The sequence below is a fragment of the Aedes albopictus genome, chromosome 3 (assembly GCF_035046485.1).
Source record: "Aedes albopictus strain Foshan chromosome 3, AalbF5, whole genome shotgun sequence".
Lineage (NCBI taxonomy): Eukaryota > Metazoa > Arthropoda > Insecta > Diptera > Culicidae > Aedes > Aedes albopictus.
In genome coordinates, this window is record NC_085138.1 from 185,502,405 (window position 1) to 185,523,125 (window position 20,721).

General features: G+C 40.1%; 1 protein-coding gene across 7 annotated transcripts in view; it reads left to right on the forward strand.

Annotated features, from left to right (window-relative positions):
- The window catches only part of LOC109398792 (uncharacterized), a 330,728-nt gene extending 310,357 nt beyond the window's left edge, over positions 1–20,371 (forward strand). For 6 of the 7 annotated variants that reach the window (XM_062856511.1, XM_062856512.1, XM_062856513.1 and 3 more), the window contains exons 10-13: positions 5,119–5,409; positions 5,472–5,650; positions 16,146–16,349; positions 16,416–20,371. In XM_062856511.1, coding sequence (XP_062712495.1) covers positions 5,119–5,409; positions 5,472–5,650; positions 16,146–16,349; positions 16,416–17,048 — 1,307 coding nt within the window. In that variant the 3' untranslated portion in view covers positions 17,049–20,371. The remainder of the gene's footprint in view (positions 1–5,118; positions 5,410–5,471; positions 5,651–16,145; positions 16,350–16,415) is intronic. The other variant, XM_062856517.1, reaches the window with a different exon arrangement.
- The last annotated feature ends 350 nt before the right edge of the window (positions 20,372–20,721 follow it).

Genomic DNA, 20,721 nt, shown 5'->3' on the forward strand with positions numbered 1-20,721 from the left:
CATTGTAGGGATTTGGTCCAAAACTCATTTTCATTGATGGAAATCCAGAAATCAAGATGACAATTTGGCAGTTTTAGTTTAAAACTGGCGGCACCGATGTAAATGTATGTATTGAGGTGGATGCTGGTGATACTTGGAAGAAGACTGTGATATGATCTCAAGAACTCTCTGAGGAATCACAGCTTTTGGATGTCTCCATAAATTATATACATTCAGAATTTCTCTTTGCTTAACTTTCAAGTTTTTACTTGAACTACTCCTGGAATTCCTGAATATAAATATATTCTGCAAACATTCCTTGCTTTGCAATTCCACGGCTTCATACAAAGCTCACCAGGGGTTCTTACGGGATTGTTATCGGAACTTCCTCCCAGGATTATTCTCGGATTTCATCATGGTATTCATTCTGAAACACTTCAAAAAATTTCCGGAGGATTTTATTCTGAATTTTCTCTTGTGATTGATGCTTGAAATTATCCTCGGATATTTCCTGGAATTTTATTTGGAATTTCTTTGAAGATTCTTTCTGGGAGCTCTCCCAAGATTCCTCCAAGGACTTTATAAAAATCCCTCTAAGAAATTCTCTAGAAATTATTCTCGATATTCGTCTAATTGCTATCGTTTTTTGTCCTTCAACTCCTTCAAGTGTTCTTCCAGAGACTTTGCAAGAACTTTTTTTTTATGAGTTTTTCTAGAAATTTGTTATAGATTCTTTCTTTTTTTTTCTTTATAAACCAGATTATTTTTTACCCGGGGCGAGTTCAACTCGGAAACTCAAATTTTGCGAGTTTGTCGGGAGTGAGATTCGATCCCAGGCACTCGGCGTGATTGTCAGGGGCTTCAACCATCACAGCTGGTCCGCTCCGACTGGGATTGCTCTCGGATTCATTTTCAATTTCCATTTTCCGCTTTTTTTCAGAAAAATCTCCGGAGAAATGCCACTATCGATTCTTTGAGAAATCCTCTCATTTTTTTTTAAGAATTTTGGGAGATAATCCCAAACGACATGCTAGGAGAAATCCCAGAACGAACACCGCGAGGAATCTCGAAAGGAAATCTAGGTAAAATCCCACAAGGACATGTGGCTTCGTGGTCGTGCGGCTAAGGTCACCAAGCCTTTAGTCGCATCGTGCTAAGGAGCGCGGGTTCGATTCCCGCCGCAGCTGTCAGGAAAAGTTTTCGGCTGTGCCACTGGGCGTTGCATACTAGTCCGTTGTCTAGTGTCGTGCTTACTTCAAAGAGCAAATAGCTCACTGGAAGCATTGAACGTGTCTGTCTTTTTTTTTTTTAAAAAAAGGACAACCTTCTGAGAATTCTCCCGAGGCAAGTCTAAGAATCTCTCTTTATTTTCCGGCATTCCTCTGATTCCTTCCGGAGTTGTTCCTTGACCATACGGAATTCTTCCGAAAACTTTTGCAAAAACGATTTTTTTTTTCAAAATTTCATTCCAAATTTGTTTTTACACATTCAAGAATTTCTTCAGGGTTTCCTACCTTCCCAAGTAACCACAGTGCTGAAGCCTTATTGCATGCAGATATACGGTGTATTTAGTGCAATCATTACCTTACATGCAAACTTAAGGTTGATTTAAAGTGGAAGTGGGCAATTATAGAATCAAATTAGGATTATACTGGTATAATCTTGAAGCAGTCGCATAATTGCCCATTTCCACTTTAAATCAACTTTAAGTTTGCATGTAAAGTAAAAATTGCTCTAAGTACACCGTATATCTGCATGCAATAATGCTTCAGCACCGTGGTTACTTGGGTTGATTTTTCTCATTTTTTTAGAGCAATTCTCTGGAAAAATTGGGTCGCATTCATGTTAGAAAGCACCTTTTTTCAAGAAATTCTGAAGGTTTTCCCAAGAATAACCCTAGGCAAAATCCTGGGAGAAATTCCGGGAAAGACCCCTCAAGGAAGTGCGGGATAAATCCCGGGGAAATCTATTAAAAACTGCTGGAAGAAACTCTGGTACACAAAATGCGGAATAGACCTCCAGTCAAAATTTTGGGCATAATTCTGGTAGAGACCCTGCAGGTAACTCCGAAAAAAATCTCGGGGAAAAAAAACGAGAGGAGCATTGGAAAGAATTCATCTAGAAAGAAATCCCTGAGAGAATTCTGGAAGGAAATCTCGGAAAGATCCCGTGTTCAATTCTTACTGATATCCCGGAAATTCCTAAGAATGCTTCTAGAAAAAATCCCCTCAGAAAGTATAGGAGAAATTTTAGGAGGAGCTTCTGCAGAAAGGATAAATTTTCGGGGATATCTCATCATAGAAAAAAAAACTTCTAAAATAATATTGTGAGCATCTCTGGGTAAATTCCGAGGGAAACTTTTAGAAAACCACATAAGAAGCAAGGACAAATCAGGCCAAAATCGCTGGGAGATACCCCGTGACAAACTATGGGGAAATTTCGGGAAGCTACCTGGAGAAATATCGGAAAACGTGGTAGAAGCAAATATAATAAATTAAAAGTGTTTGGTAGAAGTCACAGGAGAAAAAAAATGAATTTTCGGTAAAGTCCTTGAGTTTAATCCAGAAAAAAAGCTGCTAGAAGTTCTGGAAACACTTTTGGATAAAATTTCGTAAAGAAATCTCGGAACAATTCCGCATAGAACTCTAAAAGATAACCCGATAATCCTCAGAATGACATACTGGGAGAAACTCCTGGAAAATCCCATCAGAAGCTGTAGAAAGAATCTCAGGAGGAATCTCCTGTAAAAGGCCGCGAAAACTTCCAGGAATAATTTCTCCGGGAAACTCTTGGAGATATTTCAAAAGGTCATCTGGGAGCAACCTCGGGAAAAATTAGAATAAAAATAATACGCAAGAAGCTCTGGAGAAATGTTACTAAAAAGTCTGGGTTATATGCTTAACCAACTGCTGGAGAAATATCAAGGAAATGTTGTAGAAGCAGCGAGAGGAAGACTACAATAAAACCCCAAGAGAACTTTTGTAAAGAAATTAGTGCGAAACTTCGCGAAATATTCCAAGAACAATCCCCGGAAAACCTTTGGAAAATGTACAGATGAACTCTTATAGGGGAACAAAGCATCTTAAGCACTTCTATCCTACCTAAAACGGAGCAAAAGAGCACTATTTTTTCTTATTTTTGTATATATTTTATATTTTGTTAGTGGGCATAAATACGAATGTGTTGGAAATTGGCATCTAAGCCGAAAGAGAGATGAATTTGTTAAAAGAGAATGCTCATGGTGTGAGCTCGGAGTTAGTTTGGCTTTTTATTCCGCAGCATCATTGTTTGTTCCGTTGGCTTAGTTGGTTAAAGCGCTGGTCCAGCGAATACAAAATAGTGGGTTCGAATCCTACCAGAACGATTTTTTTTTTACAAATTCATCCTTCATTATAGTCAATTAACAACATTCTGCGCCTTCTGATTACAAGTTTGTAGTATGCAGGGATGTGAACTCTCACTAGCGTGCTTGATTAAAGGAGAATTACAGTTACAGTTTATAGCAAAAAAAAAAGTCATTGTTATGGCTGTGTAGACGTTGAGGACTGAACTCCAGGTTAATTTGGATGTACTGAAAATACTTGTTGTGATAGAAATGGCACCGTCACAAATGTAGGCCTATAGGTCTGAACTCAATAGTAGTTTGGCTGATCTTGAACACCTGCAAATGGCTCGTGAGATTTAATGGGGGTCATAGATTAAATTTATTTATGTATTGTTGTAGTTTTTAGTGAAACAACTACCGCGTCAAAAATTGAACTCCAGGACAGTTTTGGCGACTGGATCTGAACTCCAGGGTGGTTTGAATGGCCCATAAGAGAATCTTACAATGGTTTATAAGATTCCAAGTGGACATGGGCTATAGTTTATTTATGTTACCGTTTATAGCAACCGTAACTGCTAAAATTGTAAACGGCTGAATTGGTATTCAGGAGGTTTCAGCGAATACAGTTTACAATGTAACGTCACTCAATGCAGCATAAATGGCTACTATTACAAGTGTTATGTAACAGTAATTTTGATAACCAGAATGTTTTGGATGAGCTGGAACATAACTCGGAGTGGTTTTCGAAATACAAGGAGGTCCATAGACCCTGGCAGTAGAAGTAATGACGCTTTCAAACTGTTCAAGAGGCTAATAATGAGCATTGTTGGAACTTCTAAGCAAAGTTCCGATCGAGAATCTGAGTGACCATATTAAACAGCTTTTATGCTGTATTTATGAACAGAAGATGAAAGGTTTTATGAAACTTTAAGTAGCAGGAGCTTGCTCGTGCTCATGCTTTAGCGTCTCAAGCAGCCAAGAGGTTCAGTTTGAATCTTTATCTGAACTTTGTGGAAGTTGAAACTGTATTTTGTTATTAGAAGCGGGAATTCCAGTTACTTGAGTAGAATTGGAAGACTGAATTCCAGTTTGGAATAATGAACAAGTTGAAAGACATAGCACAACCCAAAAAATATAACAAAACTGGTCATATTGAGAAATAAAGGTCAATTTTCTTATCTCCTCTTTACTCGTAGATCTTCAGAATTTCACTTCATTATTTTGTTCGATCTCTTAAAATAGCTTCGAATAAAACAGTATCATAGAAACCTTCAGATTCGCGTAGAAATCATCATGAAACACCACATAGCATGCACAAACTGTCCATTCCGTTAAAACACGTTGCATACATATGTGTCACAACCCCAACCCATGCGATCAATTCGAAAGGCTTTATCTGTGTCTTTTACTATCGTCTTCCAACCAACGAACGTTCAGTGTGTTATGTGAATCCGTACTTTGAGAAAATTAGCTACCACAGGAATAGAAGCCACAATGGCTCGTACGGTGGCCAGCGGCCCAACCGCGAGCCATGGCCAACGTTGCATTTCTACTCGAACTACGCCGGCCGGTTGGTGCTCGGGGCAGGAGACCACGATCTCTTCAACACCGAGACCTACCCGCTCGAAAGCATCAAAGAGTTTGAGTCGGTTTCCAGCGCCTGGAAACGGCTGCTGGCCAATCTGCTAAGGAAAGGTACCGGTGGTGGTTTGTGGATGGGGTTCAGAATCAGAATGGAAACTTTTGTCAACCTTATGTTTTATGAAATGACCAATCAGTCAACAAACTTAACCTTCATCTCTTTTACCCCGCAGAAGAAGACGAGTCGCAGATCTTTGTCAAGTTCTTCCGATTCCACAAGTGCTACGATTTGGTGCCGACGTCGGCCAAACTGGTTGTCTTCGATACTCAGCTGCTCGTCAAGAAGGCATTCTACGCGCTCGTCTACAATGGCGTCCGGGCGGCACCGCTCTGGGACTCGAAGCGGCAGGAGTTCGTTGGCATGCTGACAATCACCGACTTCATCAAGATCCTGAAGATGTACTACAAATCGCCCAACTCGTCGATGGACGAACTGGAGGAGCACAAGCTCGAGACGTGGCGAAGTGAGTTACCTGATTGTAGTAGCATTGCTCAGTGGATACTGATTTTTTTACTCGAATTTCAGGTGTCCTGCAGGAGGAGGTTAAAAAGCTAGTTAGTATTGGACCGGACGCGTCGTTGTACGATGCCATCAAAACGCTTATCCACAACCGTATCCATCGATTACCGGTGATTGACCCTCAGACCGGAAACGTTTTGTACATATTAACCCACAAAAGAATACTTAGGTTTTTGTTTTTATATGTAAGTATATTTCAACTATCGTAATGATATTCCTTGTTTGCTACAGGCAGCTGAGCTACGCTCGTCATTTTAAATTACGACAAAGCTATGAGACGCACATAAAACCGTTCTCTGCGGCGTTTAGGTGTTCTTAGGCTCAGTGTACCAGTTATGGCTATAGTACCTCACATTCGCCATAGTTGATTTTCAACCTTTAAAGCTACAAATCAACAAGAAAAAATTCGTGAACAACAGATCACGATCACAAATGATAATTGCAATCATTAAAATTTCACAATTTGCTCAAATTATGGTAGAAATAAATCATTTTCCTTAAGTTTTCGGCCTCCTTGCACCCTATTTCGCCATAGTGTACCAGTTATGGCAAATCCCATAAGGAATGCATGTAAATAGTGCGAAGTGGAACCCAAATTAACAAATGTGTCCATAACTGGTACAGGGTTCCTATCATTGGCACACGCCGTAATAAATACTAAAAGTGGTTTTGGCTCCGTTTTTATATTTTTCCTGTAAAATATGAAAACTAATCAATCATTTGACTTATTGTTTACATTCGTCGGTCTTCTTCTTATTTTTGTATAAATAGTTTTTCTTAGGTTGTGCGATAACTGGTACAGGCACCCTAATGTTGCTTCCACCTTTCCAGCACTCCAGAACCGTCCTTCGTAAGGCTTCTTTTCTTATTCGGACACATTTCAATTCGCGGCACGAAGCCTTTGCTTCGTCAGTCCACCTGGTCAGTCCACCTTGTTTGCTGTGCTCTATGCATGTCGTCTTGTACCATGCGGATTTCTCGTGAACACAATCTTTCCAAATTAAATGTCCGGGTTTCTTGCAATATGCTTTGCTCGTCGTATCCTTCCGACTTCGGTAACCTCTTGGATGTTAGGATTTCTGGAGGATGTGCCGTGCGGTATAGATCTGGTCCTCTACCGATCGTCCATCGACGAAGCCGGCTTGATAACTTCCAATGAACACGTTCATTATAGGTGATAGACTGTGGAAGATGACCTGGGTTAGTACTTTGTAGGTGGCATTCAGAATGGTGATTGCTTGGAAGTTATCAAACTCTAACTTGCCATCTTTCTTGTAGATATGGTAAATAATGCTCATGAGCACACCCGCTGCTTTCCTTTTCATGTCCAGGACCTCATGGTGCTCGCCCTCGTCCGGTAACGCTGCCTTGAGATTCTGCGCGTACCCTGAGGCAACTTTCGGTTGTGTCAGTGACCCTAGGTCGTACCGAAGCGGCTGTCTACCCGAGCAAAGCTTGACAGCAAATTGAAAACTAATTTTGATGTTGTGATATTGCAAATTATGATAACTCAGGTTGTTGTCATTTTGGTCGTTTTAACGGTTAAAACATCAAAAATGAGAGCAGGAAAATGTTCTCGTAACAGCAAGTTGAAAACAATTCCTACCATCAGTGATATCAATTTGATAACTGTTTTTGCTATCAGTGCGAAAAAATGAAAAAAATCGTTAAATGTAGAGTTTTTCGAATGATATGAAAACTTAAATGCAATATGTTAATTGCACTGATGGTATAGCATTAGTTGTATTATACCAAGTCGCCTAGAAGTTTAAAGAATTACTTAAAAACTTTAATATCTATAATAAGTTGAAGTGACAGCAAAACGAAATCAAAATTTGAAATCAAATTGAATCAAGACAATCTGATATCAAAATGTGATATCAATTTGCTGCTGATTACAAACCTTGTTTTCGATTTGCTATCATTTTGTTGTTAGACTTTGCTCGGGTACGGTATCGTACATTGTTGATAAAAGAGAGTTTTTGGCGCAGTTTGAGCATCCCAAAGTAGTGGTCAAAGTCGATGTTAGCGCCATGATAAGTTTTGACGTCGATAATGTCGGAGAAGTGCCGTCTATCAATCGGAATGTGGTTGAGTTGAGATTCCGTCAATGTGGTGATCTCCAGGAGTAACGATAAGTTACTCTAAGTTGAGTCTTATTCCGTTTTCGTTCGTCAGCTGATGGGCGTTGAACTTTTCCAATTACCGGTCTGAATTCCTTCTCGTGGCCTACCTGAGCGTAGGCTACGCCCTTGTCATCATCAGTGCTTCCTGAGTGTGTACGGTAAACGTTGATTATTCTATAGTTGAAAAACCGGCCCGTGACCTAGACATTCTCATGAAAATTGAGAGATCTGCAGTTCTACGTGTTTACAATCGGAAGTCCTTTTCCGTCGCTTAGGTCGTTGCCATTGGCGCCAACTAAGGGGGGGGGTCAAGCATGCCCCCCCCCCCCCCATATTTGACGATTTTTCGATATTCCCATACAAATAATCAGAAAAATCAGGCTTTGCAACCCCCCCCCCTCCCAATAATTTGACCAAGTTGGCGAGTCTGATCGTTGCCATTGGATCGCGTTCGTATTATTGTCTTGTTTCTTTTTTGATGTTTTCTAGTTTCACGTTTGGCTCGAAGGACCTGACATTAACCTTCTAACTTTCCGGAGGACCAGCGTGCAAACTTGTGATTGTAAAGGGTGATACGGTCAAAATTTGGTCACACATTTTTTTTTTTTCATAACTTTAGACTGCGTACACCAAAACAGCTGATTTTTGGACCAGTAATGCTACATTATATGTAGCTTATACCATAAAATTTTCATCAAAATCGGTTTAGTAACCTTGACACCAAAATGGCATCGATGGTTTTCAACTTGATGCGCCAAACCACTTCCTCCAGTCTCAATTTAAAAGCACCGTAGTGGATGCCTCAAGATGCTGCTCCATAGAGTGGCAGCCATGCAGCGCCTGGTACATATTCCATCCATACAAACTTCATCATTTGCTACGCTGGCGTGTAGAGGTCGTCATCGACCGTCTGGGTGTGGGGCAGCTTGTCCCAGTCATTTCCACAGCATAGTGGGGGCGTACTGAGTCCAGGTGAGCCCCAAACCGTTATGAAGGAGATAGTCTCCAGGGATTCGTTACTACTGCGGCAAGGCGAGGCTGAATGGTAATTGGGTCGGGACGTTTTGTTGATGCGGCGGGAAATGTGGTTCCAAGAGGATGGCTTTTTGCGGGTTTCCACGTATTTTGCTTGACAATTATCTTCTCGAATCGACAACGATGTCGAACAGAGACCTGAAGTCCTGGAGGTCCGCCATGAAGTGGAACATTTCGCAACCAATGGTACATCAGGCTGTCCCAATGCGCTTCGCCAAGCCATAGAGAATACGTTGATCGGCTGCAGCTTGGCTTCATTCAGGCTCTCCGACGATTTCGTCCGGAGACAATTCCGGCAGACCATGGATGACCACATTGGATGGGTTTTAATCCGAGGCGACCCGCGGCGTATAATTCATGACCTTACCCGTTCAAGGTACTTTAACAGTATACGGTACTCTTTCCATCGTCGAGCAGACGATTTTTTTATCTGTACTAACGAGATTTTAAGCCCTAGGCTAGTTCATCTCGGGATCCGCGCTTTACTTCTCTTCCGAAGGAAGAACTCACATTTTCGTGAGTTTGTCGGGAGTGGGATTCGATCCTCGGCGTGCCAGTCACGTGCTTTAATCATCACACCAGGTCCGCTCCACGAGCAGACGATCTTCGTACCCGTGTTACCAAGTTTGAAGATGTGATGTCCTCGTGTAGCCGTATGCTTGTACATATCCTGAGCAAAGAAATGGCCTTCGTCAAGGTGAGGAGAGGAGGAAATTTCACCTTCAACTGGCGGGGTTACGAATTTGCTTCGGGCCAGGAGTCGACGAGTCGATGTCTCATATGGATCCTGTTGTGTCGGTCAGTACTCCTGCAAAGGGTCCTTTCAGTGAACTAGACTCAGTTTGACAGACTTACTTTCAGTCCCGAGCACCCATGGTGGTGCAGAGGGCCGAATTGAAAGATCTCCATCCTGAGCGATTGCCAGCCATCGCCTTAACCTGTGATCAGGTCAAATTTCTGTCAACTTCCTTTATTTCCTTGTTGAGGCTACGCCGCCATAAGCCTCTGGGTTTGCCTCTGCTGCGATGTCCTGCTGGGTTCCAATCTAACACCCTGCACCTATGTCGATCTTGGTGCCACCATCAGCCGCCATTTGGCTACCAAGATATAGGAAGCTTTCTTCGTTCTACCGTGAATCTTGAAGGGTTGAGCGTGTTTTCATCCAACGATTTGGTCTTGTTGACGTTAATAGTGATACCTGCCGCCGAAGTGCGATCGGCAAGATCTTTGAGCTTACTCTGCATATCAGAGCGCTGCACAGTGGCGGGCCTCCATACAAAAGCCGGACAAAACCTCAAATGTTAACCGAAATTGCTCAAATTCACAGGTTATGATGATTTTTGTTCCCTAAATCTATTTCTGATATGGAACTTTTCATATATTTTGATTTTACTTTATTAGGGTGGTTCAAAATTTTGATATCTGCTGATTATGGAAAGCATGTAAAAATAATCGATAATAAGCTATCACGATGTGCTTTCTGAACGTAGATTTTGATGAACCTTTTAATTTGGGAGTTCTTAAATCGTGTATTGGTATTGAAATAAACTGTAATTGTGTATTTGTTGCTGTTAGGGTGGTCCAAAATCTTCAAAACTACATAAATCATTAGAAAAAATCGTTTACCTACGTTTTCTTTCAACGGATCAATTCAGATACACACCAATGTTGGCTGACAAGACGTGGTCTATTCTCAGGGACTGCCCATAGACCACGTGCCATTTTACGGTGGGTACACGGAGGTGTGTTAATTCAATCGTTTTGGAGTCAGATAGTCTAATATAGTGAACTGCGTAAAATATGAACTGCTTTTTATCAATATCGTTTCAACAACTTCATATATGCTCTTCCGAGTTTGGGTTGTAAGGTACATCGATCTCTGCTATCACTTGTCGAAGCAACCGAAACAACCCTATCTGTAAATAATTGGCAATTTATATTCGCAATATTGAAGGGAGTTTTTGATAAACGATCATCAAAGATCGGTAATCATATTGATGAACAGTAGAGTTCCAGCAAATATTTTCAAAATCTTTATCACTCTGTGTGTCGTTCAGTAGAAATGTGTCTAACGAAACTGCATGAATAATATACAATAAAACTTCAAGTTTACAAAATTAATACAAGGGGTTTCACTAAAGAGCGTAAAATGTTCGTTTCATAAAATTGCGATTAAAATATTCAAAGATAACGTAGCGTTTTACGTCGTTTAGTGAATTCCTTTTATATTTTATAGATGATTGCTGCTTTGAACTGTAGCGATGTGCATGTAGAAAAGAAACGCGTAGATGTCGACGAATTTGTATCACTATATATTGAAACTTCGATTGAAGTTCGAGAAGAGATTGCTTCCAAGGTTGTTGAGCAATTCTAACGATTAAGATGAATCGAAGGAACGACCAGTTTAAGAAAATCAATGAGCAATGATTTGTAGTTATTTTTCATGTTTTTCTTTCTTTTATTTTGAAGGTTAAAAGAGTTAGTTGTATCTGGTGAAGCAACATGTAGGTAGTGTCTACGTAAATAAAGGCTTATTCATACTTAGTCATCACTCCTTTCCTCTCCAGCTTACTGTTTTTAACTGGAGCATCCATCTTCTTGCGTTTTTCTGTGTAAAAATAATATAATATTTAAAAATAAATAATAAAAATTGTTAAAACTATGGCCATTACATTATCAGACCCCCCCCCCCTCCTTCCCCCTATGACCATCTGACTTGGTGAAAGTCTCTTTCAGAATGATAATTACACTAAAATGTTAGTATTCTGAAGTCAATTTGAACTATATTAAGATAAAATTTAAACTTCAATCAATATCACTTCCTCCACAACCATGCGGCTCCATTGTGACCTGATAGAAGAAAAAAAAATTTTTTTGCGCTTAGCGCAAAAATGCGCAAACAGTGACCTATATAGCCAAAAACAAGACAAAATTGCACGTCAGATCCGGGATACGACGTCGTTTTCTGATGTTTCCTAAACAAGTACTGGATCTCTTTAATACGAAGTTTTTCTTCAATATTTCATAAAAGTCAATATGTTTGCATATTGTAAAAACATAATAATTTTGTGATTGAATTCCAAACAATCCCTGAAATGTAATGGTTATTCATACTCAAAAACACAAAAAATATTGTCACATTATTCAAGTCTTCCTAACTTTTGCAACGAACTCATGAAGGAAGCTCATAAAATAAAGACAATAAATACTAGTATTGTAGCACATAAAACTTCAACTTTGAAAAAATTTACAAGACTAAATTTTCAACCAAATGACTTGAAAATTTGGGGTTTTCTTAGTTGAAGTATCTACAATGGAAGAAAAATATTAGAAAAATAAAATATTGAAGTCGATTTTTGAGGTTTTGTCCGGCTTCCGGCCACTGTGCGCTGTTGAGCTAAAAGAGCAACGTCATCAGCCAGTTCGAAGTCATTGAGGTACTCGACGGTAATTGGCTGCCACGTAAACCCACGATTTGGTTCTCGATCAATCGCACCTACCAGGATCTCGTTGATTAAGAATGAGGAACAGTAGCGGTGATAGAATACATCCTTGCCTTAATCCAGCAACGACCCGGATGGGATCGGACAGGACACCGTTGTGCAGTACTCTGCATGATAATTCCCTGTACAGTGCTTCAATGAGGTCGATGATTTTCTTAGGGACACCCTTAGGGACAACCCTTAGGCTTCCCACATGCTTTCGTGATTTATACGGTCGAAAGATTTTTCGTAATCAATGAACACCAAGTAGAGGTATTCTTGGAATTCATTGATTTGCTCCAAGATGATACGGAGCGTGACAATATGGTCTACACAGGATCGTCCGACACGGATGCCTGCTTGCTGCCGCCGGAGAATTACATCAATCTTCACCTGTATCCGCTAAGGATCACTTTCCAGAGGACTTTGAGAACGACGCACAGCAACACGATAACCCGCCAATTATGGCATACAGTCAGGTCAACCTTTTTGGGCAAATTTGCTAAGACGCCTTGCATCCAGTCGACCGGAAGTCGCGTTTTCTCATATGTTGCAGAATAGTTGATGCAACATGTGTGCAGATACTACGGGATCAGCTTTGAGCATCTCGGCAATGCACAGTGGCTGATTTCGTCATTTTAGCGCGCTTAATTAATAACTTTTTAACTATGACGTTTAGCGTCATGGTGTCTTCGAGAAAGTTTTTCGTTATAATAAGGAGCTTCTTTTGAACTATTGTAAAAAATGATCAATCCCCCTAAAAGTGAGATAGAAAAGTTATTTTTTGCATTTTTCAAGATACAAGGTTGGTGTCTTCACAAAAGTTATAGAAAATGTTATTTGGAGCAACTTTTCCAAAGACGTCAAGATTTTAACTCCGTTACTTTTCAAGATACGTTACGTTTTTTATCATCAGCCCCTTGAAAAGGGTTTTTGCGCAATAACTTTCGAATTATTGATTCTACGTTTTTCTGATGTTCTACAAAGTTATAGATAATGGTAAAACACATAACTTCGCCGAACACGACATCCCGCTAATTTCAAAAATAAAATAGTTATAACGGTTTTGTAGTTTTTTGGACCATTTTTCAAGCATATATAACCTAGCTATAAGCAATTATATGCAAATTTCCTTTAAAGCATGTGAATATACAAGTAATTGCCTCTCTGAGAAGGCCAAAAACCATCAAACTGTAAGAAACTGTAAGATGGTTTTTGTACAGAAACTTTCAACCATCTATGTTACTTTTATATGGGATTTATACATATCTCCACTATATTTTTTGAGAGGTCATTACAGCTTGCATTTTTATTGTTATTGTAAGTGTGTGAATATATAGAAAGGATTGTGGTGCATTCTGCAACATTCATGAAGTACATTACATGAAAACTTACCATCTACTTCTATTTTCTGACTAACTGACAGTGGTGCACGTAGTCCACGAAAAGAACGCATAAAGTGTTACTTTTTTTGTCAGATCACGATTAAACAGCACCTTACTGTAAAGTACAGTAAGATTTATAATTAGCTATAACTATTGTACTAGAGGGAGCGTCCACAAAATATGTCAAGCGCAAGTTTAGAATTTGAGGAAAAATGGCACTTCATTCGCTCCTTTCATGGACTACATGCAGCACTGTGAGTTAGTAAGAAAATATAAATAGATGGTAAGTTTTCGTGTAACGTACTTCATGAATGCTCCAGAATGCACCACAATCCATTCTGTATATTCACACACACACGTATAATAACAATAAAAATGCAAGCTGCCATGAACTGTCAAATAAATATGTTGAAGATATGAATAAATCCCATATAAAAGTAACATAGATGGTTGAAAGTTTCTGTACAAAAACCATCTTACAGTTTCTTACAGTTTGATGGTTTTAGCTTTCTCAGAGATGCAATTACTTGTATATTCACATGCTTAAAAGGTAATTTGCATATAATTGCCTATAGCTAGGTTATATATGCTTGAAATATGGTTCAAAAAACTATAAAAACCGTTATAACTATTTTATTTTTGAAATTAGAAGAATGCCGTGTTCGGAGAAGTTATGAGTTTTACCATTATCTATAACTTTGTAGAACACCAGAAAATTGTAGAATCAATCCTTCGAAAGTTATTGCGCAAAAACCCTTTTTGAGGGGCTGATGATAAAAAACGTAACGTATCTTGAAAAGTAACGGAGTTACAAACTTGGCGTCTTTGACAAAGTTGCTCCAAATAACATTATCTACTATTTTTGTGAAGACACCAACCTTGTATCTTGAAAAATGCAAAAAATAACTTTTCTATCTCACTTTTAGGGGGATTGATCATTTTTAACAATAGTTAAAAAGAAGCTCCTTATTATATCAAAAAACTTTCTCGAAGACACCATGACGCTAAACGTCATAGTTAAAAAGTTATTAATTAAGCGCGCTTAAATGACGAAATCAGCCACTGTGCAATGCGATCGACCCCCGGGATCCTGTTCGATTTCATGCTACGGATGGCTGTTACTATCTCCTGCAATGATGGAGCTTCGGTGTTGACACGGATGCTTCGTCGAACCCTTGGCGGATCATGCTGAAGTATTGATGGCGTACCCGACACTTGAAAAAGGTTTAAGTGCTAGAACCAGCGTTTCAGCTGGTCAGCCAGGTTGGTCAATAGCTGTCCAGATGTGTCTTTCACGGCCATCTTAGCATTCATCTTGTTGACGAATGTCGCCGGTATTTGCGGTTTTCTCATCTTCAACGGCTAGGGAGTTCGCCACGCTCTTTTGTCTCGCCTACATGAGCGCTTCACTTCCTTCTCGAAAGCCGTATAGCGCTGACGGGCTACTGCTTTGGCTCCCCGTGTTTTCGCTCGCTCTATTGCGGCTTTGGCGTTCCGCCGGTTTCATCTGTGATTCTCTGCTTTCTTTGGGTGCGTAGCTCACCCAAATTATTCTCGCCGGTGGCGATGAAGGCGTTATTGATGGCGCTCCATTGATCTTCTACGCCTCCACCTGCTGGAATATCCGCAGCACGACTCTACAGCTCCTCGACGAAGGATCTTTTCACCGCAGTCGGCAGACTCTTTCAGTCGGCGTGTGTTGAATCGGCGCCCGATTTTCTCCTCCTGTTGATGGATCCTAGCAATGCGCAGCCGGATCTCGCCGATTATTAGATGATGGTCGGACACAATGTCGGCTCTACGGATCACCTTTTGGAATCTTATCCACGACAGCATTCAGTTGACTGTAAAAGTTCTCTTTGTGGCGAGGAGCATGTTCAACTCGTAGGCCAGAGTATAGCAGAATTTGGCCTGACGTTAATCTGTGTTCTCCAAAGTTCGGCCAACGGACTTCGCTTAGTCCTAGGATCTGAAGCTTCATGCCTCGTAGGCTAGTTGTGCCAGTTTACCCTGCTGGGCTAGGGTTAATAAATTCCAAGTTCCATTTCTTATCCATTGTTTCGCGCTAAAAGTCGTTGCCGTTGAATCATGGTGGGGCATTTCATAATCAGCCGCTAAATACCAGATCAGCCGCTGTTTGAGCCGCACCTCCATGGTGAACAGATGCTCGTGACGTACCTTCTCAATCTAGCTTAAGTTGGAAGGACAACAGTGCCCAGACTGCACTACGAGCTAAGCACACAACTCTTAGCTGTCGGTCTTTGTCATCGCCTAACCCGTGCAAATATGAGGTAGGAACTTATGAGGACCAGAACTATGTTGGACACTCTTATTATCTCCATGATTATTAAGCTAAAGGCTGTTTGATTGCTTAACATCGTTAACCTTCCAGGACGCGCACCATCAAGCAACCGAAACTGCACCACGCTCGCGCTGTATACTAAAAGCGAGGTTTTTTGGTAGTGTTGTACTTTTTACAACAGCGCGCGCGCTGAAGGGTTAAGAATACTTCTTTGTATAGTGAATGTAACTTCTTTCTCTCAAAGCGACAGGACGTCTTGAAAAATCTGTAGTTCAGCTGTCTTTAGAACCCTTATCCCATGCTCCATGCATAACGCAAACGTTTGTCTAATCAATATCGTATTTCTCCAGATTAATGAACTACCAAAACCGTCGTACATGCAAAAGACGCTACGTGAAATCCGAATCGGCAGCTACGACAACATCGAAATCGCCACCGAAGACACCAGCATCATTACGGCGCTCCACAAGTTTGTCGACCGGCGGGTCTCCGCGCTGCCCATCGTGGACAGCGAACGGCGCCTGAAGGACATTTACGCCAAATTCGATGTGATTGTGAGTTGAAGGGCTTTGCTTGGTCTGATGCAGGGGATTTTTAACACGCTTCATTTCTTTTTCCAGAATTTGGCTGCCGAGAAGACCTACAACGATCTGGATGTTTCGCTGAAAACGGCCAACGAACACCGGAACGCCTGGTTCGAGGGCGTTCAGCACTGCAAGCTGGACGAAACCCTCTACACGGTGATGGAACGGATCGTACGGGCCGAGGTGCACAGGTTAGTGGTGGTCGACGAAGAGGAAAAGGTAATCGGTATCATCTCGCTGTCGGACATTCTCCTCTACCTGGTGCTGAGGCCAACCGGAGACGGCATAGGAAACTCGGAATCCTTGAGGGCAACGGACCCCCGCATCCGGAAGTCTCCGAACAAACTCAGTCAGACCAAGCGGGACAGCAACGAAAGCATCGAAGAGGAAAAGGAATCCACCCCGGAGGAAGCGGTCGAGACTGAGGAGGATACCGCAGCAAACAAGACTGAACCGGCAGAGGATGAGGCGGCAGAGGAGGGAGAGGATGGGGAGGAGAACGGAGAGCAGGATCAAGCAGAGGAAGAGGACGATCCTCCCGCGGAGTCACCCGCCGACCACAGTTCCAATGGTTCTCCCGTTCAGGAAATGCTGGACGAAGAACACAAGGCCATACGTGATACACTAGCATCAAATGTCCAAAGAGAAATCGGTTTGGTTAGTGAGTAAACATTTCAAATTATATAGAACCTTGATCAATGTGATGTCGTTTCTTACCTAGGAATAATTTGATCGTTGGCGAATTTCGGCGGTGAGCGATCCAGCGCGGGTGGAAGAATACTCTCAGAATATAATGATGTTTTGTAGGTTTGAAAACCTTGGCTTTTTGAAATGTTTTGCGTACATTTTTCCTACTAAATCTATCTGAACAAACGATTGAAGGTTTGAAGATGGATAAGAAACCTGATGTGATAAATATGTCGGAAATTCGTTTTAAAAATTCAAGTCGTGTTGACAATACATTGCACAATACTAGACATGTAATTTGATGTTCGTTACGACAGTTGGTATTTCAATAGTGGTAATCATGTTCAAATGTATGCGTGTCTCTTTTGTAGATATAGTTGTGAAACTTGGGGGAAATATGTGCACACTCTCTCCCCGGTTGTTAGTTTTATCATTATTTAGCCGTTTTACCCAAATCAATTGGGTAGTATTTGCATATGCAATCTGAATAGCCTTTGAATTGGCGTGCATTTTTGTGTATGGAAAAAATCACGCTGGTGTTCGTGTGTTGAAATGTCACTTATCTCTATCGGCGGAGGTGTTTTTAATGCAATAACCGTTTTCGCAAACATTTGAAGATTGCCAAGGCCGAAAATACTTTCTCTGCCGGCTAAACATGTAATATCACACTCTAGTGGTATTATTATGAGTTTCTTTTTTCGATATCGGTTTAAATATACAACTATCAATATCGAAAATGAATAAAAAAATCATTTTGATAATATTTAGTATTTATTAAACATTTGGTGTTAGACGGCTTCGAATGCGACTTAAAATTCCTTATTTGAAAAATATAAACAGTGAGAATTGCAGTGGCAATTCTCGGTAATAAGTTGCAACTCAATACAATAACAGGAAGCAACTCTTTTTTCCCTGTACTGGAAAATATGCAAACCTGCATCCATTTCGAACTTCTTTACTACTGCTGTTGGCATCCTTGTTGTTGGAGCTTGTACTTGGTGGGTTTTAGCGGCTGCCACTAAGAAAGTTTACGTACGGCGGTCCTTTGCCCGTGTTTTTTTTTTTTTTTTTGTAGATGCACTTTGAGATTTGTGATTTTTGTGTTGTGGTCCTATTTTGGGCACTTTTCTGCTATAACTAACCAAATCTGAACCAATTGACACAATTTTTGGAACGCGATGAGATACGTATGGTATCTAGCCGTGTACAAAATTTCAAGTCAATTGGTTTGGAATTGACTGAGTTATATCGAAGAGTGCCCAAAATACCATAGTCAATTTGAGGTTAGGTTCGTTGGTGTAATAAAGAATTGCACGAACGAAAATTCTGACAGATCACAGGTCATTTGACAGATAACGCGTGAGCTGGAAAAGGACAAATGTCATGGCCGTTTCAGTCTTAGTTATACAAAACTGTCAGAATGGCCTGTCGAATTGTCGAAACCGTGTAATGAAGAATTCTTTATTACACCAACGAACCTAACCTCAAAATGACTGACAACTCTCAGGTCATTTTTACAGATGTAACATGAGCATGGAAAAGACGGCAACAAGATCGACAAAGTTTAATATATGATCCGTCTTTTTCGTGCATGGTCTGTCAAAATGACCTGAGAAGTGTCAAACATTTTCATGGCTAGCTTTGTTGGTATAATGAAGAATAGAGCGATGACGATTTTTTGAATGAGACTGAAAACAAACAACACACCCCAATTAAAATAAAATGAGTTTTTGTCTAAGCTTGAAAATCTTCCAGTGCTGACAGAATCTAAAATATTGCGCGGAGAACATAATCGATGTCGATTTGTAATTTAGGATATCATATCGATTAGAGTCATTTAATATTGGATTAATCGAGATCGGGCACAACTATTCCCCTAAAATTCTTTAAATTTCGATTCTTTTCCGAATGTTCGTCCAAGTAACACTTCGAAAATCAATATATGCAAAGTTTAAAAAAAAGCAAGGTCTCCTTATTCACAAAATTAAATTTAATTCTGAGAAATTGCTGATATCTGATAATGGATGGTTTTGCGCCAAAACAAGCTCGTTATTTCTGTGCAAAAATTGCATCTTCAAAGTCAAACTCAGCGAGGAAGAAAGCAGCACGATTTTAAGCATGGGTTCATTTTTGTACATAATTTGTTGAGTAAATGAAAAAGCGATAATAAAATTGTGAGCAAAACTTGTTGACACACAGAAACACATGGAAGGCCTTATCAATATACACAAACACGCAAATAAACACAAACTTGAAACAAACGATTCTAATACTTTTGCGCAACAATAAACGAACGATGTAAAATTTGTGATCACAGTGCTGCTATGCTTCCTGATTCTGATTCGCGAGGAAGGGGGTGAATTCATTTCAATAAAACAAAAAACCTGGATCGAACTCACAAAGTGACCGATCCAAAGGGTTACAAGTACAAACCAATTGATGTGAGCAAACCGATGAAACGATGAAATCTACGATAAAATCTTTGTAAATTATATTAACATGCAGTCACTTAGTAGTAAAAGCATAGTTCGATTGAATACATACCAAACATGCTGTAATCCATACATGGTTAGATAGTAGCTTTCTCCATTCACTAATAAAACAAACAAAAAAAAAACAGTTTCGCAATGGAAAACAAACACCACCTAACTTTTCGATTGATTTCAATTTATTGCGACAACTTTTTCCCCTTAAATGGAGAAATGAACAAACCAAACTAATTTCAAAACAAATAAAAATCTATTTAAAACTTCAGATCCTAAGATTCAAGCTAGCAATAAGGGAAGCATATAAACAAAAGCTCTAAAATAATCGAGAGACGGCACGTCCTACACGTCGCGCATGCGGGAAACAAATCGAGCGCAATTGTGGTAAAACTTTAAAAAAGCTGTATAAAATAGGATTACAAAACAACAAAATGTAAAGTGTAGCAATCTGTCGCTTAACGCATCGTGCAGAGTTCTTCGAACCTCTTCGTTCTAAAAACAGAAACAAAAATTAAAGAGAATTTCATATCTTATAAATTATTATTTAAAAACAAATTTAAACTGCAGAGTACGTGTCTGGAAGTGGATACCCACCTAAGAAAGGGGTTTCTAGTGAGTGCGATGCTATGCGAGTGTCAACTGATCGGGGAAGAGCGAGAGCGAAGAAGAACTTGGGAATGTACATTAAAATGTTGATAGTACAGTTAAGAAGAACAGTAGAAAATATCAAAAAGAATTAATTACTATTTGAATATTGCTGCTAAAAAAAGAAATTCAAAAAAGTTAAATGAAAAAAATAAATAAACAAATGACTAAATATTACAATGTGGTAGGTCAACAACTAGAACGAAAAGAAATCCTCTAAACGTGGTGTAACAATCGAATCGGTGATTAATCGCCGTCTCACACCGCTAAAGATCGCCCTCAGTTTATAATATTTGAATACACAGTTAAAAAGTGCCACCCTGGTGACAACAATAGTTTCTGTATTTCAGCTTTGGCAACTGCGTAAGCGCGACAATAGCAACTTTATTCAGATATGCACAGATGTTTTGACCCCTTTTTGAATTTCGCCACTGGTCAGGCCAAAAGTATCGTTAAATGGAACATCCATTAAGTACGTAACGCTGAAATTGAGGTTTTCTTTACTTTACTTTTTGTGGGGATTT